Source organism: Nuphar pumila, chromosome 7 (genome assembly GCF_984573655.1).
Source record: "Nuphar pumila chromosome 7, dmNupPumi1.hap1.1, whole genome shotgun sequence".
NCBI lineage: Eukaryota > Viridiplantae > Streptophyta > Magnoliopsida > Nymphaeales > Nymphaeaceae > Nuphar > Nuphar pumila.
The window spans coordinates 110579410-110606314 of record NC_143255.1 but is presented as its reverse complement, the minus strand read 5'-3'; the positions used below and the strand labels follow the sequence as shown (position 1 = coordinate 110606314).

Here is a 26905-nt window from a genome sequence, read left to right as displayed (position 1 = left end):
TAGGTTTGAGAAGGGCGCCTCATGCTTTGGTATATCTTTCTTATTACCCCATTCTTCATAGCAAATTTTGCAACCAGCAAAAATTATGAACAATCTCTTTTCACTCCTTAAAAGCTGGCAACCTTCCAATCGAAAAAACACCAGCAAATCTATTACAGGAACTCTACTTGTAACAGCTACAAAACGGCCTCAGATCCAAGGCTCAAATCCTTTTCTTCCTTCTATTAGCGCCAGCATCGTCAGGAAGTTCAGATCCTCCAGTTCATTACCTGTAATCAGTGGGGGCCCTGGGTTTCCCCTTAACTGATCCCACGTGTAGTGAGATGAGAATGACGGCCATCACAACTATCAGGGAACCAATGAGTATGCTAAAGAAGAGGACGCCTGGCTGCTGTGTCTGCACAAACCCATACACTCCATTTTCCGTTACGAGAATGAGATCGGTGAGACCGTCATTCGAAAAATCCTCCAACACCAAAGCATGCGTAGGTGGAGCAGGCAGCTCTATGGATGCTAACTGGCTACCGTCAGGGGATATCACCACAGCTTCTTGATCACCTGCTGCAAGAATCACCTCTTGGCCCCCATGGATGGTCAATCTCATTGCTTTCAACGTGGGCACAACCATAGCTTCCATCGTACCTGATGGTGATGGAAGGTTAGACCATGTCGCACCCGTCAAGAGCTGCCATATCCATGTGGCACCATGACCATGCAAGCCTGGTGAATATGAAGTTACCTGCACAATGAAATGACAAATAAATTACCAGACTGAGGGAACATGCAGGAGCACTAACAAGAGGAATCCTTGGCAGAAAAATAATATTCCATGGAAGAAAGTTTGAGTGTTGATTTAAAACCATCGAAGGAGCATCAAAATAAGAAATGAGAGATGCCATCTTAGTACATGTTGACTAATAGTGTCCATCAAACAAATATGCCAGGTATATGCTTACCTCTCCTCGGCTTGTTAAGAACACAACATCACCATGGCTTCCTTCCAGATGCATGTGACTATCCTTTCGGCCTATCAGAATAGGTGTTGCAACTTCCAGGGGTGCTGGATCGGCAACTTGGCCGTAACTTCTTGAGAAATCTCCATGTTGGAAGAGGTTGAAGGGGGAGTGGTGACATATGGTGGCATTAAAGAGTAGTTCTCGTACTGGAACACCAGATGTTGCAATTGCCCAACAAGGTCTTAGCACCTCCATAGATCCACTTACTACAGTGTGTTCAGCTCCATTTCCACCAACAGCCTATAAGACAAAATCACACAAGTGTTGCATCAACACTAAATTAATTTGTGAGGCTAAGAGATAACAAAAGCTTTGTTCGAAATAGAATGGTTCCATCAAGTTAACAGGTAGATAATGAATATGAAAGTCTTTCGCTAACATGACCCATTGTAAAGAACTTAAATTTCCTTTCACGAGAAATCTGGAAGAACAGGAAGTTATTAGGAGTTGCAGATGTAATAATGGACGCTCAGCGCTCAGAAAATGTCACAGCAATACATAAGAGACAAAGAAACAAGTCTATTGGGTTCCTTGCAGTTCCAATCTTTATCTCTAGGGATCTTTTCTTCAAACAGGAGTTCATCATCCTGAGGACATTATCAGATAGCCTACTTGACGAGGCTTTTTTACATCACACTGCTTCAAAGACAAATCAACCGATTTGATGATCATTGTACATCGCATGAAATTAAGTTGGCTGGCGAGCATATTTTATGTTCTGGTCTAACTCTTGCAAATTCAGGTTTATACCCATTATTAACCACAACTGCATCATCAAGAGAAAGTGTTAAGAGACACCATTGTTCCATCAGTAATTTAAGTACTCATTTGAGTGTATCTTTGGTTGTTAGATCTACACTATCAGGGTCCTGATGAACAAATTAGTTCAAGAAGATGATAGAAACCATTTTTGATAATTTTGCAACTTACTCGGTACTACTTAGATTGCCAATTTAATGTAATTGAGACAATGCTTCTCCAGATATGCTACTAGATGGTAACTCAGTTTTCTTCCCTTACTCTCATGGCAAGTTTACTCGATAACAAGAATTGCTTAAGAAGAATCCATGTGAAGTCTAGTTTCTGTTTTACCTCGTTTTCCTAGATAAACTACAAATTGAAGGTGTATATTTCAAACTATACTTGCACCGAGATATTTATGTACTTAAATTAAAATTACTTTTGAACAACGTAAAAGTTTACTGAACTGTGATGATGGACTTCAAATAACAAGAATTGCCTAAGAATAATCCATGTGCAGTCTAGTTTCTGTTTTACCTCGTTTTCCTAGCTAAACTACAAATTGAAGGTATATTTCAAACTATACTTGCACAGAGATATTTATGTACTTGAATTAAAATTACTTTTGAACAACATAAAAGTTTATTGAACTGTGATGATGGACTTCAAATATAAAAAATAAAGAGATTGCCAGTGTAATAAATCCTAAAAAAATGATTTTCCTAGCCTTGTGCATAAGCCCATGCATTGCTGAATTCGTATGTGCTTTATTCATAGCTGGAATCACAAAAATGGGTATGGACGTGGAGGTGAAGATCATTCCGTTGGTAATGCTTCATGATTGGAACTCCTACTGTAATATATTTCAATATATAATCTTAACTTCACATTTCTTATTTCATATATAATGACCAGAAATTTTATCAATGCACACACACACACACACACACACACACACACAATTCTTTGTTACAACTATTTGACAATAAAGTTGTTCTTGTTTACCAGCCTATTGATATCTAGAATAAGAAAAATGGCTTTAAAACGACATGCTGAAATCTTATGATCTTCACATTAATAAAATTCTGTTAGCTTACCATGCTATTCTCATAGAAAATAAACACTGCATGTAAGATGATTAATGATATGCCAGAAGTTAATAAATAGAAGTACGTAAGGATAGATTCCAATTATCCACATTAACAAATTATGCAGTTCATGAGTAATTCAACAAATAACTTGAACATCAGGCCTTACTAGAAGGGGTTTGGGTTGTTTCAGTAAATACATTCAACCAACTCCAATACTTTTACTAACAAATGTCAGGAAAAAGGACATTCTGATATTACCAGCTCAAATTAGTAATTGAGAATGCAACATACTCATTGTAAAGACAATTTAAGCAACAAAAGTTTAAAGATTTGAGCACCTGGACATGATCTAGAACTCCATCTCCGTTAATATCAGCATGAAGACCACCTTCTTGGAGATGAAGCTGCCATAGATTAAGATACAGATAAATAAATAAGTTATTCAATGGAAGCATCACGCAAGTCATGACATGTTCAAAGCAGAATTCATTAACTAATAATAGCTAAAACCAATCTTCAACAATGAAAATACTATACGAGAAAGAATTATCAATCAAAAAAGGAAAAAAAAAAGCATGAGCAAGAAGAAAAGTTATTGCAAAAATAAAAAATAATTCTCCTATTTATGCCATGATTTAAAGATCGAGTAAAATTTCTTTTGCTCAGATTAAACAAAAACATGACCATAGTCACAAATATGGGCAATATTTTGAAGATATTGTAATTTTACTGCACTATATTTAGAAAATGATAAAATCTTGATAACAATTAAATTTTTTTCAAAATACCACCTATTCCTACAGTATTGTGATTTTACTATGATGGCATTTTGATCAACATGTTTTACATTTTGTATTATTAAAGGTTTTACTTGTGTTCTTATATTTTTTTAAAGATTTTAAAACCATATATATGCCAACAGTTTCCTGAGATTCTCCCCAAAACAAAGACTTCTTATTTATTAGAAGACTATCCATTCTGAGAAAATCCAGATATTGAGATTGGGTGATATTGAACATGACATAACTCCAGTTACTCCACATGACAGAAAATAATCAACCTAGAAGCAACTTTATCCAGGTCATATCTTAGACATAGTCACAGATATCGCCAATATTTTGAAAGTATCGCAATATTAACACTGTAAAATGGGAAAACAATATTAAAGTTAAAACATCACGATATTTTGAAAATAATGGAAATTTATATATATCGTGATAATATCGTGGACTCCAAGTTCACAATAGGGGTATTTGGGGAGTTTTTTCAAAAGTGTTAGTGTAAGGGTATTTCGGGATTCTAGAAAAGGAGGATATATATATATATATATGTTGTTAGTAGTTTTTTAAAAGGGTACTTTTGGTATCAGTTTTTTAAAAGATCCTTAGAGTTTTAACTTTTGAAGTAAAGGGTGTCTTGGTGGCTGCATTGCGACGGGAAGAAAAAAAGAAGGAAGAGAAGAAGGGAAGGAAGAAAAGAAGGAAGGAAATAAATAAAGAGGAAGGGAAGGAAAGAAAGAAGGGAAGGGAAGGAAAGGAAAAAGAGGAAGGGAAAGAAAGAAAGAAGGGAAGGAAAGAAGGAAAGGGGGAAGAAAGAAGGAAAGGACGGGAAGGAAATAAGGAAAAAGTGTTTTTTTCCTATTTTTATTTTTGAAATCCTAAGATTTTCCTGATATTTATTGGAAAACCTATAATATCCCGATATTATACCTCACCGAGATATAGCCGATATTGATATTTGTGATTATGATCTTAGATGATCTCCATAGAAGCTTACAAGGATTACCATGAGGAATTTGCATGCTATAGTATTCACTAGAGCTACACGATGTCCCACTTGAAATAATCTGATATCTATGCAAATCAACCCCATGGAAAAATATAAACATAGTGTTTGTAAGGCTAAAAGAACATCTTCATAACTTTGTACGAGCATTTTATTTCCCATGTGATTGAATTCACCATTATCCATTAGTGGTATCTGCACAGCAAATGACCATTCACCAGTTATCTCTCAAGATTATGAAGCCCCACTGAACACAATATCAAAGATAGCTATAGAGCGAGTAACAATCTGCTAAGAGAGATGCAAGAAAGGGTGTACTAAACCTGATCATGAATTTTCTGTAAGCAGATCCATCTGTCTTTATCTTTCTAGGTTTTATCCCATTCTCAAAAATATTCAGGGACTCTATTTCATCCATCCCACCCTCACATATGCTTGATCACTTCTCTTGTTTCATAAGAAGCTCAAAGTGTCCTCTACCCTTTCATCCTCAGCTATAGAAACAGTCAATCAACGCCACCCATCTATGTCTAGGCTGCTCACAGTAGAGATATCATATGGTTTGATTGGTAACTGGCAGTGACAATTTTTTTTAATATTGCAATCCAATCAACTAATGAGATACTTCTAATGATCCTAACTTGATATTTTCAAACCTCTTATCTATGTGCTTGACTAGGTTCTTAGTAATCACAATCAAGGATTGTGCATAAATTAGACCAACTTAATTTCAGTTAAGTTGCACATGGGATGAATACAGTAAACTATGAGTGGCTATCCGTATACTGTCTTCAATTACAACCCAGTTATAACCTATTGAACATTTTTTTTCCAAAGGTTTGACCTAATTAATTGGAAGGCTTATTGCTTCACACTTTGGATATGAAGCAAAGCATAGCTTAAAGTCTCTTCAAAGCTGAAGCTAAAACTTGAAAACTTGCTCTTTCCATACCCATGGAACCTATAGTCTGCTCAATGATGGCATGATGTTGATTTAAAAGTATAGCTCAATACAGTTGTATGGTTCCTTTATGTGATTTCTATAATCCTTTTAATTTTCATCAATGAGAATAGCAAAGATAGTACCAAAAAGCTTCAAGTTTTCCTATCACAATATGATATAAAAAAACTGGCGGAGAACATAAGACTTGATGTCTACTAGGAAGAGAAAAAAGATTTTACTCTACTTCTGATGCTGTTTTTTATCCTCACAATTCCTCATTTGTCAGAAAAGGATGTCCAAGAGAGACTATCAAGTTGGACAATTGGCATCCTGGCCCCTTGCGGGTCACTTCAGTTGTAGTTTGTAGTTTAGTAGAAGGAAGAAGGAAGACTTTTACAACTGGCTGAAACAAGAGTTACTACAAAATCTTTTCCACGGCAGTTTATGAATTTGATTTGATTCTTGACTCAACACCATGACATTCATCCCTCCCAATCTTATTTCACATCTTTGATAGAGAACTCTAAGTCTCTAACACAAATAAATACGCCAACACCAGCTCCCAAGTCACATCAAACTTTATTTGCTTCAAGGTGTCAACATGATAGTAGCAGGACACCTAGTTTCATGGTGAATTCAGACATGTTGCAGTCAATTTCTTTTGAAGAGACGGTAAAAAAGTTCACTATCTAGAACTCTTTAACTTAATGTTTCATCTGTTAAAGGTTGAAGACAGTTACTATTTCCAAGCACTTGGTACCCGTAGAATGCTTGTTTGGCTGCCATGGAGAAAAGGATCTACGGAAACTGAAATAGTTTGGTTAAATGATCCCTAATTTTTTAGTTATTCTTACAAATTTTCTGTAATTTATCCTATGTCTTTGGAATATAAAACTAAATATCTACTGATTCCCCTAGAGCACTCTTCAATATTTTAATCCAAAGAATGATATAATTGGTCAATAGCTATTTCGAACATCACAAGTTCTATAACTCATTTCACTGTTAGATAAACCAATATACTTCAAAAAAATACTGATGGATACAATTGTGCCAGAAACTTGATTACTGGTATCAATTTAACAAAAACTAGATAACTAAATAAATAAAGTTTCTCATCATTTCATGCATCCAGAAAATAGGTATATGTAGAGCATTCTTCCAAAATTTACCTTACAAATAGTGCGTCCAGAAGCCAAATGCACAGCCTCTACACCTTCCTTTTGGTGTGCAACTACTACATTTGGGACCCACCAAAATTGAGTGTGATTTGTTATTGTAGGGACATATGGCATCTTCTGCATTTGTCAATGAGTTGATAATGTACTTTAGAAAGAATTAAAAAAGAAAAGAAAAGAAAAGGACAATTATGATTGCTAACTTCTGCTTGGGAAATTAACTGAACAAACAGATTCCAGATCTGTTAAACCAGGTATGCAGAGAATAACCAACCTAAGTTCATGGAAAATGATGTCATAAAGAAGTACACGACCTGCATGATGGTTTCATACATACATAACACATAACACATAGTTTAATACATACATAACATTGTGCTAGCCTTTTACTAAACATGCCAAAATAAACAGTATTGAAAGGCTATAGATGCTAGTTTGAAGTCTGATCACCTGTAAAAACAGAAAACAAAAGAAAAGTATGTTGTACTAAAGACAGCTTTTGTACCTTAAGACAACAACTGGCATAGCAATCAGTTGAAGTATGGTAACATAAATGTAATAAAAATAATAAACCACAAAATTGACCTAGGCCCTTGTCAGTGTGACATGGAAGAACTCAATAAGTGGACATCAAAATAAACTCTTGGTTCAAAGGATCTTGGAAAATTAGAATGACTTGGTGAACTTAGCACTGCATGAGTAAGTATTTGGCTAGGTCTATGTCACAGGGATTCGGCTAGCAGGGTGCCGCACCCGCGTTGACGCGACTCGACGCGGGTGCGGGTGCGGCACCGGGTGCGTTGACCACACCCAGGGTCATTTCGGTCCATTTTTGTTTGGATTTTTTTTTAAAAAAAAAATTGCCCTACGAAATGGGCTGCGCTTGCTGCTCTTGTTTTATAAAGGGGCACTTGTGTCCACAACATCTGACGAGCTTTGTTGGCATCCCATGCTATTCCTGCCTCCAAACAATTAATTCACAGCGTTGGAAAACATGTTGTTAACTTGGAAATGATGATCCATCTTCCTAAAAAATTAAAACCAAAATTCAAGAGCCTTTTGAAGTCTTTATGCTTCAACCAACCAGATCCTTTTTCGTCAAGGATTTTCTCTCTCCATAATAAATGATAATGGTGGTGGTAGAGCCTTGGTGGCTATTAGTATTCACTTTTCTCCTGACGAGATGGGTGCTCTAGCCGTAGCCTTGTGTAGACCTCTCTTTTCCACATGTCAAATCCAATAAATTTCTTTTAGCTGTCATCCGTGTGCAACTGTATATAAAATGAAATTTGAAGAACCCTAGGCAGTGGCGTGGCAGTGGCGCCGTAGGCCTCGTGAAGACTCTCTCTCCAACAAACCACACCAAACCTTTCGCTTATATTTTTTTTCGTGAAGACCAGGGAGTTTCAGACATGATTGAATCATGACAGTCAGCAGAACACAGCAGGCTGGGTCGATCAGATTGCCAATCCTTTCGGTTCATCAATTTTGTCCTGTTGAGCTAAAGTACACAACAAGCAGAACGTAGGTAACAAGTCTTCAAACAAACACACCAGCAAAAAAAACTGAACCCCGACCCGCGCCGGAGGAACCCCCGACCCCCTTCTCTCTCTCTCTCTCTCTCTCTCTATATATATATATATATATATATATATATATATATATATATATATACATTTTTGCCCCTGCCTCACCCCCGCACCCGAGTTTTTTGGAAGTGTTGAATCCCCGCACCCGCACCCATGTGACATAGGGCTAGGTTGAGGTTTTAACTAACAAGCAACTAAAGCAAGTATGAGTCACTTGGAACTCATCACATTGCCATCAGCATTTTGTTTGTTCCTTTTATCATTATATCATCATCCGGATCATCACAATTACCATCACCCAACTTGATCATCAATATTACAATCACAATTATTATTATGGTAATAACCAAGAATTCAAGCTTTCATCATGATTTTTTATTACTGTTGCAGCAATTGAGAAATAATCATCCTTGAACAATATCTATTGGCCAAACTTCCCCTAAACCAATCACAGCAAGCATCCTAGGCCCCTGTCTCAGAGAAACATTGACCTTGTTAACATTGTCAATAGATGACCATCAATATAAACATCAACTGTAGGTATGGTAACCAACAAATATTGGAAGTTGAGGGACACAGAATTTAGACAGCATATATGACCTGATGAAAGTAAGCCCGTGTGGTCACTTGAGCTTGTGGTGGAGGCACCAAGTATTGGGATTTACAATTAGAAATCTCTCAGGTCTGTTTCATCCATCAGCTCTGAGAAGAATTCTATGGCAATAAACCAACTGCTTGTGAAGTACAAATGACAAGTTGACATCATAATATATTGCTAAAGCAAAATATGAAAAATTAACATTACCTTCTCTCTGATTTTAGGGGCCATCTACCATGTCTCTCAAAAGAGATTCACTCAGCCCAGTGTACTGGTTTCACATGAGACAGCATCAGCATTGACACTACGTATGCCATTACACCTCATGGACAAGGCATGAGTCTTTGGTTGCGGTTCACTAGGTTCCTAGTGGTCCTGATATGCTAGGGTAACATACTAGCTTCAAACTTCTATCTGGCAGGGTACCAAAAATCAGGTATCTCATGAATGGGAATGGTAGCCATCTATTCTGCAGGATATTAATACACAAAACGTGATTATTGAACCATCTAGACTGACCTGGTGAGATTGATCAATAACCATTTGGAAGGTAATAACATGGCCAGGTTTGCAACAGGAAACCGACTGTGGGAGAAGTGAAGAGGAAGATATTCATGCAGCCAAGAGAACCAATGAAAAAACGTCCAGCAATGGGCAATCTATTGAGATACTTATATAGTAGGTTCCATGCACAGATTACAAAAATACCCTTATAGAACTCATGTAATTTCTTAATGTACAAACAATGAAAAAGAGGACACATTATACTTCTATCCATGACTAATGGGAAAAACAATGCTGGGACTTCAACTAAAGTGTTCTGTTAGCCTGCAGCAAAATTACCAGAAGACCCCCATCATACAGAAAAGTACACAAGTACCTCTGAGTGCTGGAACAGTTCCAGAAGTGAAGAAACACTATCTTTGGGTGTGGAGAAACATTATCTCTAGGCAAAATAGAATTGGACTTATTAGAGAAACTGATTTGCTTTATTTTGTTTTTCTGTTCCTTCAGGTAGAAGCTTTGATTATTTTAAGCTGTTCTTGTTGACAGGTATCATCTTTCTTTCTGTTAATGGATGCATTCTTTCCTTCAAAAATAATTAAAAAAAATCTAAATCTATGCATGGTAATTAGTATAATATAACATAGTACCATAAAATGTTTTTTTTTTGGAACGCAAGCTGGAGTCCAATGGCTTATTCTTCCAGGATTTTTCTTGTCCAATTACAGCCAAGTTGGCTAGTTGCCTTGCTAAGTAACTACAAGTTTTGGGTACATGAGCAAAAAATTCAAAGCTAGCATGACCCTCAACAAACAATTGTAAACTATGTTGAAATCCTCAAGCAAATTGTCATAGAACTACATGAAAGACTTTTCATGAAGTCTTTGATAACGTTCCCATCAAGTATACTATGTCAACAAACACTACCATTTCCAAATTAGAAACCACTTGGTGGCCTTTGGTCTGACTCAAGATGCAATTAATCATTGCTTAAGAGAACCGATTCTTGTAGTGTTGATATCCCAATCCTACCATGCCCAGATCATAAAGACCCTTTAAGAACTGGCATTCCTTCAAAACATCAAGTTTGGATACGTCTTCTTCCACTGGAAGACAGTGTGCATTGACTTGCTAAATAAGTCCCCCTAAGTCCCAGAGCCGTAGAAACATGCATAATGTGAAGTCTAATGACTCACATATGAGCTAGTTTGAGTGAACTAGGCCACTAACAGCCCGAATCCAGTTTGTGAGGGTCACTGCTGTTAAAATATGAAAACCCTCTTTATTGTACATATGATTCTTTATGAGGGTAAATCTGTAATTTTTCCTTTTCTTGTATTATACTTATGTTATAAGGGTTTTTTAGTCTTTGTATCTGTAGGGTATGGGGGTCGACCCTTTTTATTGTTGTATCTTCTCATTTCTCAAATAGATGAAGCTTTCGTAGTTCTCCTCTTTGTGTCCCTTGATGAATGCTATCCTGAATCTCTGATCTCGTATATGGTATCGGAGCCCTATTTGAGATTGGAGGGAGTGTCTCATCATGCGGGAGAAGGAATCAAAGCTCTCAGCTTCATCCAAGATGTGCCCCGCTGACATTAGCATTTGAGAGGCCAACTGTATGGTCAGTTAGGGTTTTGCTGATTTCATTTTGGGGGTTTTGTAGAGGTTTTTTAGCTGTCTATCAAATAAAACCTCATCTATTTTAGTGGAATATTTGATTTTCTGTGTTTTTTCTCCTATTTTCTCAGTTTTATGAGGAAAATGGGCTGGTTCTGAAAATCTGTTGAATATGAGCATATAAGGTGTTTTTTATGGCATTGATTGGATGTGTCAATGTCGTTTTTGGTCTGGGGAGTGATTTAAATAAATTGTTTGCTCAGGTTTGACATATTTTGAGGTTTGGGTTGAAATTTCTATAAAAGTGCTGGCAGGGTGGTACTTGTTTTTCTTTTTTGAGTGCCTTCCCTGTGTATTGTGCTATTGGGTGACCTAATTGCTGAATAACTGCTATGCCACAGTGTTCTGGTGCCTGTTATGAGCCTGCTTATTGTAATAGTCCTGGATTTTGGTGAGCATAGTGTTCTGATGAGCCCATCGGTAGTTGATAAGAAAGCTTTATTGTGAAGATTTTGGGTTTAGTTTTGTGATTTTGTTGTGCTTGACTGTGTTGCACCCTATTTTCTATAGATTTGCTCTTGTTTTGCTGTGTTTGCTGTTTAGTTGCAGAATCTTGGTATTGTAGTTGGAAGTTGGTGGTAGTATGGAGAGGAAGGAAAATATACAAATTATTCCCGTCAAATTTGAAGGGACTAACTTTGCGTATTGGGTAGAATTTATGCGAACGGTGATTAAGGGGTATGAATACATTGGATTCTTGGATCAGACCAAGGCAGATGATGCCAACTATGAGGCGAGTCTTGTAGAATGAGAGAGGGACAATGCCAAGGTAAAGTCATGGCTTTTGGTGTTAGTGAAGCATAATATTTCAGTGAATATCAAGAAATATAAAAATGCCAAAGATGCTTGGGATTATTCGAAACAGGTGTATGAGCAATCTAATTGGGCAAAGAGATACCGATTAGAACAAGAATTGAAGTCTCTAAGGAAAGGGAGTGAGTCCATTTAGATTTTTTATGCTCGATTTCAATAAGCATCAGATGCCTTGACATCTATGTTGGAAATTACGAAGTGTGATAAATACAATTGGTGTATTGAATGCAAGAATCGAGATATAGAGGTCATGGATCAAAAGCAAGAGACTGATTTCCTTATGGCGCTCCATTATGAATTTGATAGTGTGCGCAACAACATACTTCATCGGTCCTTTCTTCCTACTATAGTGCGAACATTGGGTAAGCTTATTCCTACTATAAGGGCTATGGACATATCAAAAATTCATGTCCAATGCTCAAGAAGAAGGGTGGAGTTGTAGCCGTCTTTACAGAGGAAGATGGTTCCAAGGTAAAACCTGATATATCTAATGTTGAGCCTAGTTATTATGCAGAAGCAACTTGTAAAGAGGAGTGGATGCAAGCAATGACTGAGAAGCTAGAGGCTCTTGAAAGAATGCATGCTTGGGATCTTGTGCATCTCCCATCAAACAAGAATGTAGTTGGGTGCAAGTAGATGTACAAGATAAAGACTAAAACAGATGGGTCAATCGAAGAGTACAATGCCAGATTGGTTGCAAAAGAGTATAGCCAACAGTTCAAAATTGTCTTCGCAGAGACTTTTGCTATTGTTGCTCATATGACCACCATTAGGACCTTGCTTGATGTTGCTGCAATAAGGCAGTGGAATCTCTGACAGTTGGATGTGAAAATTGCATTCCTGAATAGACTTAGATGAGGAGGTGTATATGGAGTTGTCGTAGGGATATGCAGATGCTTAAGGTAGAGGTTGCAGGTTAAGGAGAGCCTTACATGGGCTCAAGTAAGCACTCAGAGCTTGGTTTGAAAAATTCAGCTCAATTGTGAAATTGCTTGGTTTTGAGCAAAGTTATAATAATCTTTGTTTGTATCCTCCTCTGTCCATGGGAAGTGTATTTTGCTTTTGTGTATTGATGATATGATCACCACAGGAGATGATATGCAAAATATAGTTGATACCAAGAAAAGATTGACCGACACTTTTTGAAATGAAGGATCTGAGGCACCTAAAGTACTTTCTTGGTTTACAGGTTGCATATTCAAAGAGAGGGTTTTTGTTGTCACAACATAAGCATGCACCTGATCTTATAGTTGCAGAAGATTTCAAGAAAGTCTCAAGTCTAATGGAAGCAAATGCTAAACTTAGGGCATGTTCAGTTGCATTCTTTAGAATCACTCTCTCAGGGCCTTGAGAGAGTGATTCCAAAAGAAGCCTGAAATCTCAAACCATGATTTTTTAATCATTCTGATTTGAAATCACAACCCGTGAGATTTCAAATCTCACGGGTTGCTCATTCTGATTCCAAATCAGAGCGCGAGTTGAGGGGCCAAACGTATCCTTAAAGTTATCGACGGTGAAAAGCTTGAGAATCCAGTGATTTATAGGCAACTTGTGGCAAGTTTGATTTATTTGACCATTACCAAGCCTAACACCACTTATGCAATTCACGTTGTTAGTCAGTTTATGAGTTCTCCTACTTCAATCCATCTTGCTGTAGTGCTTAGAATCATTTGGTATGTGCGAGACACCATGTGCTTTGGAATGTTCTCATTATCATCTTCTACATAACTCAGAACCTTTTGTGACTTAGATTTTGGGGACTCTACTAGAGATCATCTTTCAACTACTGGATTTTGTCTTCATTGGGAGCTCTTTGATTTCTTGAAAAAGCAAAAAGCAGCAATGAGTTGTATTGTCTACTGTAGAGGCAGAATATAGAGCTATGACTCAAGTGAATGCCAAAATCATTTGAATAAGATGGCCTTTAGAAGAATTTCATATTGCAGTATTTGGAAGAACCTCTTTATACTGTGACACTATGAGTGTAATCTACATTGCAAAGAATCCGGAGTTTCATGAACGAACAAAACATATTGAGATAAATTGTCATTTTACTAGGAGGGCATATGAGGATGGAGTTATATCCTTAGAGCATGTGAGCTCAAAAGAACATACAACAAATATTTTTACCAAGAGTTTGACACCTTTGCATTTTTCAGACATTTCTATCCAAACTTGGGATGATTTTGTTTGCATCATCTCAAGATTGAGGGGAAGTAAAAATATGAAAACCTTATTTATTGTATATATGATTCTTTATGAGGGTAAAACTGTAGGCTTTTTAGAGTTTGTATCTGTAGGGTATGGGGGTCAACCCTCTTTATTGTTGTATCTTCTCATTTCTCAAATAGATGAAGCTTTCGTAGTTCTTCTCCTCTTTGTGTTTTCCTTGATGAATGCTATCTTGAATCTCTAATCTCGTATAACTGCTATGCCCATTACATCAAACATGTTTTTATGATCCCAAAACTTGTGCATCAATGTCACTGTCATGAATTTTCTTTTGCATTCTCAATGACCTATTAGACCTTGAACTGGTAGCGCACACTTATGCTTTAGGGATTCAGAATCTTTTATGTGTGTGTACACCCACATACTTTGTATAAAAATTACCACAACCATGTCATATATGGGTGTCAAAATCAAGCCATGGATTTGTGCCCATAGCTGTTCAACTGTCTACTATGAATACACCTCATTGTAAACCAAAAAAATGCACCATTAGAGCTTCCATGATAAATAATAACTAAACACTTATTTTAAAATAATTTATCATAATAATATTTAAGAGTGAATAGGTCATGTTGGCTACAGGATTCTTACAAACATGAAGACAACATAGACATGCTGGACAAAACCAGAGTTACCGGAAGCGCCTATGCTATAGGGGAAGCGCGCTTCCCCGATACGCGCTTCGAAAGCACGAAACACAGCTCTTCCGAAACGCACGGGGAAGCACACACTTATGACAGGAAGCACGTACCCCATTAAAGGGGGACGCATACCCTTTTAATGGGGTACGCATAAGCGTTTTACCATTTTACCCTTTTTTTAAAGAAAGATTTTTTTCATTAAGGGTAAAATGAGAAATTTTAAAAAATCGTGAAAAATAAAACTCGAAAGAGGCTTAGGTTTTTTTTTCACGCCTCTTTCGAGCCTCTCTTCCTCCCGCTCTCGCTCAGCCGATTTGGCAACCTTCTCCGACGACCTTTTCGGCGACATTTCCGATGTTCGGCAACCTCTACCGACCGGTGACAACTATATTCAGGTACATTTCTATCCTTACTCACCGTCGATCGCTCCTACCGATTGAATGGTCTGGTGTCGGATCGCAGTGACGGAGGCGGTTCGCCGCCTACGACGTCGCGGAAAGTTCACTTAACCTTATCATTTAGAGGAAGGAGAAGTCGTAACAGGTTTCCATAGGTGAACCTACGGAAGCCCATTCATATGCTTATTTGCTCAGTTGCTGCGAGGTTTCACCTTTTGTTATTTGTATTTTGTACTAATAACTTGACATGTCATTGCCTAGTCAATCATTTGCTTCTTGATCAGATTGAAATAGCCCTAACATTGCAGATTTGTGAGGCATACCTGTGCTAACCTGTTCACGCTGAAGTATTTGAGCCTGATCATGGGTCTGCGACTCTGCATAGCTCAGTTCACCTTCACCTATTGGTTCCTGAGAACCGAACTACATATTTTTTTTTCGGTTTGGGTTCCCAAAGTTTGAAATTGTTCACAGTTGATTGCTTTGCCCTTTTCCTCTAACAATTTTGAGGTTGTAATCTTTGTCTTTTGGAATGCATCTGGTTTTATATATGTTTGCATTTGTCAGACTTTATAGATGATTGCAGCATGACATAAATTGATTTTTTAGTGTGTCTAGATTCTAGATTAGCAAAAATGTATTTGTTGAGCCAACTGAGTTTTCACTTTGTGTGTTTAGAATCTTTAGATTGGTAGCCAATTGTTTGATGGAGACTTCAGAAAGAGTAATTAAAAAGATGCAACAATCGCTACAAAGAAGAACCTAGTCAAAAATGAAATATCAATCCAGAACTTCCTATTGTAAAAAAAATACGTTGAGATTAGAAGACATGCGTTGGAGAGATTTGGATGATAGAGCACAACAATTAAGCACTATTTCCAAATCTAAACCCAAAGATGCACAACCAAGAGCTCAATTGCCTCCAATAATCATACGTACAAATGAGGTTGAAGATGATACAAATCAATCCAACAGAGCTAGTAGAACTAGTGCAGATATACAAGAGCGACCATTAGTTTCTCATGGTCGGATTGATCGCTTCTTTAGCAGAAGACCTAGGCAAGGTATGTTGATCTTGTATTTTTTATTTTTACTTTCTTCTATATATGTATTTTTTATATTTTAAATTAAGGTTTTTGAACATTTTAATTTTTTAACATATTCATTATAAGAAATGAAGAAAGGAGCAAAAGGCATGGTCGTGGAGGACAAGTAGGACATGATGATACATAAAGTTCTCGATCTATTACGGACTTGAAGGAGAAGAGAAAGATGACAGATTATTGATTGTTGACAATGAAATGAACTCTTGAATTCTTAATTATTCTTTTGATGATGTAGTTGGAGTAGTCCAACTTAGAAACTTTTATGTTACTTTTTTTTGTCATGGTCTTGTAATATTTTATTGGTTTGTTATGTACTTTTTATTTTGAAGCTTGCATGATGAAGTGAAGTAGTGGATTATGTTAATTTTAAGTTTACACTTTACAGTTTCGAACTTTATAGTTTATAGTTTACAGTGTAGAACTTTATAGCTTAAAAATTTAACCCTATCTCTATGTAATCTTAGAGTTTACTGATTTCTCATTTTCTATGTTACAGAGATCACAAGATTTACAACAATTAAGTCATTTGATTTTTTCGTTGAAAAATGTATGTTTTTTAATCAAATTTATTAGTTTTCTTAATGCATTATTTAGTGTTTGCATGCATTTGTTACATGGTTGCAACATGAATGTTCTCTTGATGTATTATTTTTTAAATGCTTGAAAGTTGCAATATGATGCATTTGTTAGATAATTGCAACTTATATTATTTATTGTCTTAGATATATGTTTTATTTTATCAATGATGACATAAATCTTATTTTTTGATAAAATAAAAATATATATTTATATTTTCGCTTCCCTTTCAATTCTTATTCGCTTCCCACTCGAATCCTAGGTCACCTCCTTCGCTTCCTAAGTCGCTTCCGAGACGCTTCCTAAGTCGCTTCTGAGAAACATACTGGTTCGCTCCTAAGTTGTCCCGCGCTTCCCGCTTCCTAAAATTTTAGAAGTGCCTCGCTTCCCGCTCCCGCTTCCTCGACTGACAACTCTGGACAGAACACACGGAATTTGTGAAACTAGGAGAAGGGACATGCTTGTGTGGTGTTTTGTGTATAATATACAGAATATATACATGTGGCATTCAAAATTCAATATAGTGAGCTCACAACTTCCACAAACATACATGAATGTTAACAACTTTCACCACAAATTTACACTCATAAATTCAAATTTGGCATCATAAGCATTGAGTAATTTCATAAAGAAAACATATTAAAAGACATTGTGCATTTTAAGAACAGTTAACAATATTTCTTAATGTGTTTTCTTTATAGAATTACTAAAAATTCCTGTAATTGGGGATGATTAATGCATCAAATCACATTGTCAAAATTTAAAATCTTGTTAGGGCATATGAATGGTATAAATTCGTGGTGAAAATTTTACATCTCCATGTATAGCAGTGAATGCTAACAACTCCCTGCAATATAAAGCAATAAAGCATGAAGTCATCTTAGAGGTGACAGTTCATGGACAAGAATTCTGATGCCATTATGATTAACAAACATTAAATAATTATTCAAGTTGAACATCCAAATATATATGTCCATGAAGACTCATAGCACACTTGGTGCCTTGTGTCCCTGTCAGTGTCGTATTGTATGAAAACCAAAGAAACATGCTAGGTGAAATATCTGCATGATATAGATGAGAATAGCTCACTGGCTCGCTGCACTGTCATGTGAACAGCACTCAGGGACCAAGTTCAACAGACCAATTTTTAGAGAGAGAGAGAGAGAGATCATTCACTTGAATGAAGTTTTGTTAGAAGCTAATAGTGAATGAAGGTGACATTTTCATCTTCCACAAATTCATCGAGAACTTTTGAGCGATAATCTGCCAGTAAAAGGATTGGGGAAAGACATTGATAATGTCCACATTAAGGAAATGAGAGAGCTAATGTGATTCTGAGAATCCAGATTGTAAGATAGGATGGGTTAATCTTTACCCAGTCGAGTTACATTGAGAAGATTCTCGAGAAGCCTAATCACTTTGAGTGTGCATCTCACAAGACTAGACAACTAGTTGAGGCATTCGGGAGACTGACATTTTTTCCATTTTACTATTCACTAGGTGCAAGAAAATGTAAGTCTCACAATAGGGGTTTAAGTCAACCAGTGTGGAAGATCTAAGAAGAATAAAGACACAAGAACTTGCAACTACAAACTCCAAAAAGGGCAAAGATGTCCATGCGATTATGCTTAGACCATAAACAGGTCAGCTTAGGGTTTTCTTTTTCATGAGACAGGCCAGGTCTCAGTATTTTCTGCATCTTGACCCATGATTACCACCACTTGTGGAATACAAAGCTAACATTAGAAGAACAAATTTCAAGAGAGTAATGCTGCAAGCCTGCAAGTTTCTATGCAGTAATGTGAAATAAGAGAGTATCCATTAATATTGATAAACATGCAAAGCAAGGCATGAACTCATAAATTGCACCTTCTTGCCTTTGTTTGAAGCAGCATAATCTGCAGCTTTCCCAATCACCCTGGCAATCTTATTTGCCGAGTCTTTACCTGGAGGATGGTTTTCCTCTGGCTTGTTGAATGAAAATAGTGCACCTTTCCCTTGTGTTTTCTTTACCATTTTCCTTTTGTGTTTTCTGAAATGCGCCAGCTCAAAGAATGTGTCTTCTCTCCTTTCCTAGATTAAATAACAATCAAGGAAACTGGGCATTGCACATTCGCAACTTGTCCGAGAAAACACATAAAAGGAACAGGAAAGAAACCAATTTATAATTACCCAGTGGTGTGGCATCACTTCAAGAATAGATTCTCTAAAATCTCTACACTCCATCTGCAATAACATGCTTGATATCATTAACATGAAAGGCACTGCAGAATTGTAAAAAATGTGATATTTCCCCTATAGTTAATGACCAGGTAAAGACAAACAAGACACAGTACTTTCTTCCATTTTGTGCAGTTATTTCATAATAGAAAATTGACTTGTTCAGGAGGACAACATTTTCATTTCTAGTTTAGCAAACTCCAAATGTCTTCTCCAAAAGCTTGATAGTGCCAGTCCTAGGCTACTTAACATTAGTCTAACTGTACTATAGGATTTTTATAAGTTTTATATCAATCAACAATTGGTCAACCACTAGTTTATTAGATTACTATATTTTGATTTTGTCCATTTTATGCAAGGGTTGTCTATGCTTATATGGGTTCAATGATCTAGTGCTCTATTCTACAATGTACGTATAGATTTTACACAATAAACATGGGTGATATTTCTGAATGAACTCTCCGCAGAAAACAAGCCATACAGCTAATTTAGGTTATTTTCTTTTTTGTTTTTTTAAGAACAATATCATTTCCATGAATGCAAGTGAGATAAGACATATTTGGGCTTAGAAAAGTGGTGGAGAAATTTAGTTATGCAGTAACAGCTCTTGTCATATTCATCAAGTGGCAGTGGCAGCCTTGTGGTATTCTACAAGTGGCAGGTCAGTCTCTAATGTTGGGAGGTGCAGTTCTAATTTCTAAACATGATCACTAATGGCATTCGTGAAATATGTACTGAAAATATTATTTTGCTTTTATGATGAACTGCATTAGGCAACCTTAGAGCTCATGCATCAACTACTTGGCCTGATTCTTTCCCCCTACTCAACCCTCCAGCACCACCACCACCATTGTTCCCATTCTTCTCCACCTACCACTCTTCATCATTGTTCCCTCCTTCCCTGTCCACCACCACTACTCTTCTACAATCTTGTCATCCCTGTCCACCACCATTACTCTGCTACAATCTTGTCATCCCTGTCCACCCACTGCCACTGCTGCTACCACCATCACCACATCTTCCCCCTCGTGCACCATTGCCACTGTACCACCCACTACGATCGTCCCCCTCCCTCCTACACACCGCCGCCACCACCACCATAATTTTTCTCCTCCCTACCAACCCACTGCCACAGTCTTCCCTTTCCTTCTCCATCCACCAGTCATCTCCTTTACTCTCCACCCACCACTAGTACAATCTTACCCCTCCCTCCCTTCCCATACACCACCTACCACATTCTTCTTCACCTTCTAGCCCTCCCTCCCTGCCCATCAACAGCACCTTCTTCCCCTACCCCACCAGGACTGCCACTTTCTTCTTGTTTACTTTTAACTACATGAAAACATCATTAAACTCATTATTAAATAGTGTTTCCATTTATTGTTTAAAAACAATAAAGACAAATACTTCCAACAGAGCCTTAGCCATAGATTCTTTTTTCCTTCCTTTTTAATTTGGGGTGAGGTGAGAAGTATAAAGACCCAGGGTGGCAAATATCGCGACATTTTTTAACATATCACACTATTTGTCATTTCATTCTAAACATACAAATTTATATCAATACTTAAAAAAATCATGATATATTATTAAGGTATGGGGCCCGTGCATCAAATTCATCTTTCCTACCTTCCCCTTCATTAGTTGCACATAATTAATATCGAAAGCAATCTACATCTGTTTTCAAATTCAAAGTTTTGAAACTGCTATTTTTTAGGAACTGCACAAAATTAAGAAGTCTACGTGTATGCATTAGATGCATCACTCTAGCTTATAATTATTTCTTCCCTCCTTTAATGCTTCCTAAAAAGATGATTGAACGATATTGCAATGGGATTTTGGTTTGTGTGATAACCATTTGAACACATCCCCTTTATATTTTCTCCTCACATATGTTTTCAAATTTCAAATTTTTATTTTTCCATACTTTTAAAAGTTTAGTTTAGTTTATTTTTGAGAATATTTTTCGATAAGAATGGGATAAAATAATGTTTTGGAAATAAATTCACAACCAACTTGATTTCCATTTAAAACTTCTTTCACTATGTACAGGGCATGAGGGGAAAAGAGATTTTCCATTTCCTGATCGTGTCCATTCATCACCCTTCCTCCATTTTTAAATGTTTTCTTTTGCTTGAACCCAAAAATAAGTGTAGAAAGCAAATCATGACAGAACATTACACAGTTTCCAAAAGATAACAATTCCAATCAATTAAACAATTAAAAAAAACCTGTCCTGGTTGATGACTTTCTAAGGCATGAACATCGAGCTTGTAATTATGCTGTGGAATCAACTGGGAAGCATCCAGAGAGTGCTGCTGTGAATTCTACAAAAATGACAAACACCAGTACATAAGGGATTGCTGAACCAAATCACTCATCATTTTGAAGAAGAACATCAAGTGGAAAAGAAGATGGAGAAAATAGCATGAAAAAGAGTTCATCAGTAGTCATGTATGCATCAAATAAGGCTCCCAATCTTTCCAAGATTACTGAAGACATCCTGCATATATTTTCTAATGAAATTTCTTCAGAACAAGAAGAAGATGATGATGATGGCAGTGGGGGGGCTGGTGGTGGTAATGATGATATTTGAGCATTATGAATGAGAACACTTCATTATCAAGCCTTTTTTCTGTTGGTCTTCTCAACATTTATATATTTCATAAGGTTGATGATAAAACAGTTAAAAGATATAAAAGCATCACAAATAAAGTAGAAACAAGTTCAAGGTGTACCACATAATAGCTTGGTCTCACTTAGGAACATATAGAAGATAACTTTTAGTTCTAGATATATTAGTTCAAAATAAAATCAAAGGGATGAATGAAGGTGATGCCAAAAGAATTGACCTTCATACGTGAAACAAAGTCCAAGTTAGCGTGTGAGGATTTCCAATTCTATGGCCAATCATCTTGTTAAGCAGAAGCCTGGTTTGAGGACATAAAGTCAAGTAAGAGCTTGCTAGAGAGCTTAATTTGGTTTTTATTGTTTCTGTACTGATTGCACTTTTATTTCATGTTCTTGCTCACTCAAGATTTCCAAGTGGTTACATCCCAGTGACTTGTACCTGACTTCTACTTACAATCATTCTCAACTCTTGAATGGCACAACTGAATAATAATTGAAAAACCATACTTCTAAAATAATCACCAGAAACTAAGTCAAAGATGCCTATCGAAAGGGGAAAAAAGAAACCTAACTCAAAGATCCCAGAGTGAAGAAAGAGATACAGTTTTTGACCATTCACTGGTACCAATGCACACTGTCCAGGTCCTTTTTTGTTAGGTACAAATGTGTACAAAGATACAATACATATAACATATAGAGAACCTACCAAATCAATATGTTCAAACCATCTGCAAAGATAATGTATACCTCAAACTTTCTGCTCCATCGAAGTACACCAGTGCGACCGGCAAAAGCATAAAATGCAAAATGGTGCAAATCAACTGTTCCAGAGTTCTCAATGACCTGCAAAAAGGCTCACATCGATCTGAATACATTAGAAACTGCAAAACACCACTTTCCAAAATAAAAGGGTATTGATGGAAACTGCGTTCTGTTAAGAAAAGAAACATAAACTACCACAATGTACATGATTCACTTCCCTATCATTAATTCCGATGGTACCTTTTCTATAATCATAAAATACTTCTGCTTCTAGCTTAAAAGATAATGAAGAACAAACATACAGCAAGCAATGATCAATACTGTCTCTAGAAGATTTGACAGTATTTATACAGTAACACATAATACTAGTTCATTACATGACTCACAGAAGGCAATGATGATAAATAAACAATTATGGTTTCACGACACAGTACCAAAGGTCCAAAACCACTTTAACCAACAAAGATTGGATGAAGCATTAAAAGGTACCTCCTCACTAGCACTTCTTCGATGTGATTCTGTATTCTTTTCAGCAGCCATACCTTCTTCAAGTGGATCCAGGTATATCTAAAAAAAAATCGCATTAACATCATGTCTTTTGTGGAAAAGGTATTCTAAAATCAATTACAAAGTAATGTATCAAATCAAGGCTAAGAATTCAAAAGGTTTTGTTACACCTGTTAGTGAAAGAAAAGAACCGTTTGTAATGACAATGAAAAAAAGCAAAAAGCGAATAGAAAGCCCCACTTTAAGGAAGACAGTTTCTAAACGACCTGAGGGTAAGCTTTCAGTAACCATGATATGGTTTCCATATGAGGGACACAAGTCCAAGGGTTCAGTCAATTTGTAAATTCTAGCACATTTCATAACCATGGTGCAAAAATTTAGAGACCATCCCAGGGACTCAGCCAGGCCTACTTGATTTCTATTTTTCTATAGAAGAACTAACAAAACCAATTAAAAAATCTACACAATGGCAGAAACAGCTATAACATCAACAAAGAATAATTCAACAGTAATTAAGCCTTAATGATTTATCTAGTATCTATGAGTCCAAAAATAAAGAATGCAAATTGATAATATTTCTGACTTTAAGGAAGACAGTTTCTAAACGACCTGAGGGCAAGCTTTCAGTAACCATGATATGGTTTCCATATGAGGGACACAAGTCCAAGGGTTCAGTCAATTAGTAAATTCTAGCACATTTCATAACCATATTGCAAAAATTTAGAGACCTGCCCAGGGACTCAGCCAGGTCTACTTGATTTCTATTTTTCTATAGAAGAACTAACAAAACCAATTAAAAAATCTACACAATGGCAGAAACAGCTATAACATCAACAGAGAATAATTCAACAGTAATTAAGCCTTAATGATTTATCTAGTATCTATGAGTCCAAAAATAAAGAATGCAAATTGATAATATTTCTGACTTTAAGGAAGATAGTTTCTAAACGACCTGAGGGAAAGCTTTCAGTAACCATGATATGGTTTCCATATGAGGGACACAAGTCCAAGGGTTCAGTCAATTTGTAAATTCTAGCACATTTCATAACCATAGTGCAAAAATTTAGAGTCCTGCCCAGGGACTCAGCCAGGTCTACTTGATTTCTATTTTTCTATAGAAGAACTAACAAAACCAATTAAAAAATCTACACAATGGCAGAAACAGCTATAACATCAACAGAGAATAATTCAACAGTAATTAAGCCTTAATGATTTATCTAGTATCTATGAGTCCAAAAATAAAGAATGCAAATTGATAATATTTCTGACTACATTAGTGTATCGAGTATCCTAAATCAACTCAGGGCTACAATATATCAAAAATCCAATACTAACATCAAGTACAATAACATGGGAGCACAATGTGAACTTTGAGATACTAATCAAGTTATCAAGATTTTAGATGCAAGAGCAGCATCAAAATCTGAAGTAATAAACTGTAATAATCAGAAAAAGGAAATTTTCTTGAACATCATATCTCAATGAAAAGTAACATGAGTTGGTCCAGGCAAAAATAAAACAAATAAAACTTTTCCTTAATAATAGTTAGTAACTTTGTATACAATGCCAATCTCACACAACTAAAATCTAAAAATAATAAATATGGAAGTATGAATATTTGAATCTCGACAGCATATGAACAATAGGGAGGTGATCCAGGTAGAAGGAGTAATTGGATAAATCCACTAGATTTTTAGACTGTGATTTAACTTGATAGTATTAACAAGAAGAAATTTAAAATACAAAACTAGCACAGCATACATGCTATTTGTGTCAATGTAGCAAAGCAAAGTGTTCCATGCACAAGGGCTAAGTCTGATATTTGTCATAATCATTCAAAAACAAACACAGAGCTAGGTTAGATTATCAAGACCATAATTCAAACCTTCTCCCTCCAAGCCATGTATACAACTTTAGCACAAAATTATTTTACAAGCAAGATGAGGTGAGGCAAAGTCTATTTCAAGAACTGTTACAAAAACTTGATGATCAATCAATATGATGAAAACCATACACAAGACACATACATGAGATTGCATTTCCATCCTGCCACCAACAATCACCATCCCTGAATCTCCATGCTTCAGGGTATAATTACTTATCGAAATTGCTACCTCTCTGTGGTGGGAACCATGTGGAAAATCCTCCTGCCAAGGACACAACAAGATTGATGATTAACAAAATTGAAAATAACATTGAATATCCATACTGAAGCACGTTACAGAAAATTAAGGTACAAAATATTGTTTTGACGTAGAAACCTGCAAATTGATCTCCCACATCTTTTTTAGGTTATGATCAAAGCACATCACAGTCCATCCAGATGTGACAACTACCAAAACTTGCTTCCTTATTTCTCCATGCTTTTGAACACGATCTATATAGCCAGTTGCCATTGCCACAGGCCTTCGACCAGATGCAATGCGTACCTTGCTGGGCAAAAGGGAAACTTCTGCCAGCAGACGGGCTTCACTAAACCCTTCATTTGACCGCTTTACATGAGGCTCAAGTACCTAACACATGATCAAGAAATTCCATCATAAGAAAGGTCAAGAACAGGACGTTGAGATACTGATTTCATACCACACAAAAAAAATAGTGATATGAATCTCTTCAAAATGTAGATTCATAGGGTTTTAGTACTATAAAAAGTAATCTTGTTCAAGCTAGGCCCTGGCACATACAGTGTATTACAAAAAAATAAGAAGCTGGCATTCACATCATCAAATGCAACTCCAATCGAATTATCAAAAGAACACTAACTCTCGTGTAAAAAATAGCTAGTAGGTTTTTGACACCAAAGAAATGGCATATACACACACTCAAGGGTCCAGTTACGCATAATATATCTGCTTATGAAATTAAGTAAAACTTTTGGCATGCAATTCCTCTTCTTACGGCTGATGACTCCATAAACCATTGCTACATGCATGCTCCCATGCATACCGACCAAGCACATATGAGATAACTACACCTTTCCACTTTACATTCTCATGGTATTAGAAAACCAACAATGACAGACCCCTTAATATAAATCAGGATCCAACTGTACTGCTTTCTCAGCTCAATTTGTCTAAACCAATTTAAACAATGACTCATAAAGAGATGCCAAAATATATAACCATACTTGGTCTTAAGCACTAACTTGCTAAACTCCATAGTTTACGAACACAACAGAATTGGCAAAGCACGCTTACATACATTCATGAATCAGCTTCATGAAGAGAAAAACGGGGTGGCCTCCAAATAAAGATATATAAGAAGTAACGCGAACTATTTTATTCTTCATTGGGATTGATAAAATCGCAAACAAGGCTTGAGGTTTTGCAAAATTGATCAAAACCCAATTCAGGATACCAATTTCTAATCACAGCCTCAAATCACCTTTAGGTCGAGAGAATTACAAACAAGAAGAATTCGAAGGGCAAAACTGATGGGTACCCAATTGGCAGAAGAGATTGGGAAGCAAGAAACCACCTGAATCTTGGCATCGTGGGTAGCGACGAGGACTTCCTTCCTGCCGTCGCCATTCAGATCCGCCACGATAGGCGGAGGGAGTCGCTCCGATTCGTACTTGATCGGGTAGTCATCGGCCAGATGGTACCATGCTTCTCTGAAGGAGACGTTTCCCTCATGCTATAAAATTCATAGAAATTCCACTAATGGTATCGGTAAATTATCATACGCAAATACACAAATGGAAAGATAAATCGATACCCAGAAGAAGAAACGGAGAGAGAGAGAGAGGGGATACCTGGAGAGAGTAGAAGATGGCAATGGAAGATAACAAGAGAATACCTAAGTCTCGCTTACGCATCTTTTTTCGGAGTTTCGTCTTCTTAGCTCTGCTCTCTCATCCAAACACAGCGAGCGAGAAGAGGAAGGAGGAAGGAGGGA

General features: G+C 36.7%; 1 protein-coding gene across 1 annotated transcript; it reads right to left on the bottom strand.

Annotated features, from left to right (window-relative positions):
* Window positions 1-4: 4 nt before the first annotated feature.
* LOC149832917 (uncharacterized) lies at window positions 5-26891 on the bottom strand. Its single transcript, XM_090012641.1, has 13 exons — window positions 26763-26891; window positions 26486-26644; window positions 25270-25521; window positions 25036-25155; window positions 22991-23068; window positions 22487-22582; window positions 21340-21435; window positions 19064-19117; window positions 18761-18964; window positions 6749-6874; window positions 3187-3252; window positions 957-1256; window positions 5-739 (listed from the first exon to the last, which is right to left on the bottom strand). Exons 1-13 carry the CDS (start codon window positions 26823-26825, stop codon window positions 266-268), a joined length of 2088 nt encoding a protein of 695 aa, XP_089868767.1. The 5' UTR covers window positions 26826-26891; the 3' UTR covers window positions 5-265.
* Between the last annotated feature and the right edge of the window lie 14 nt (window positions 26892-26905).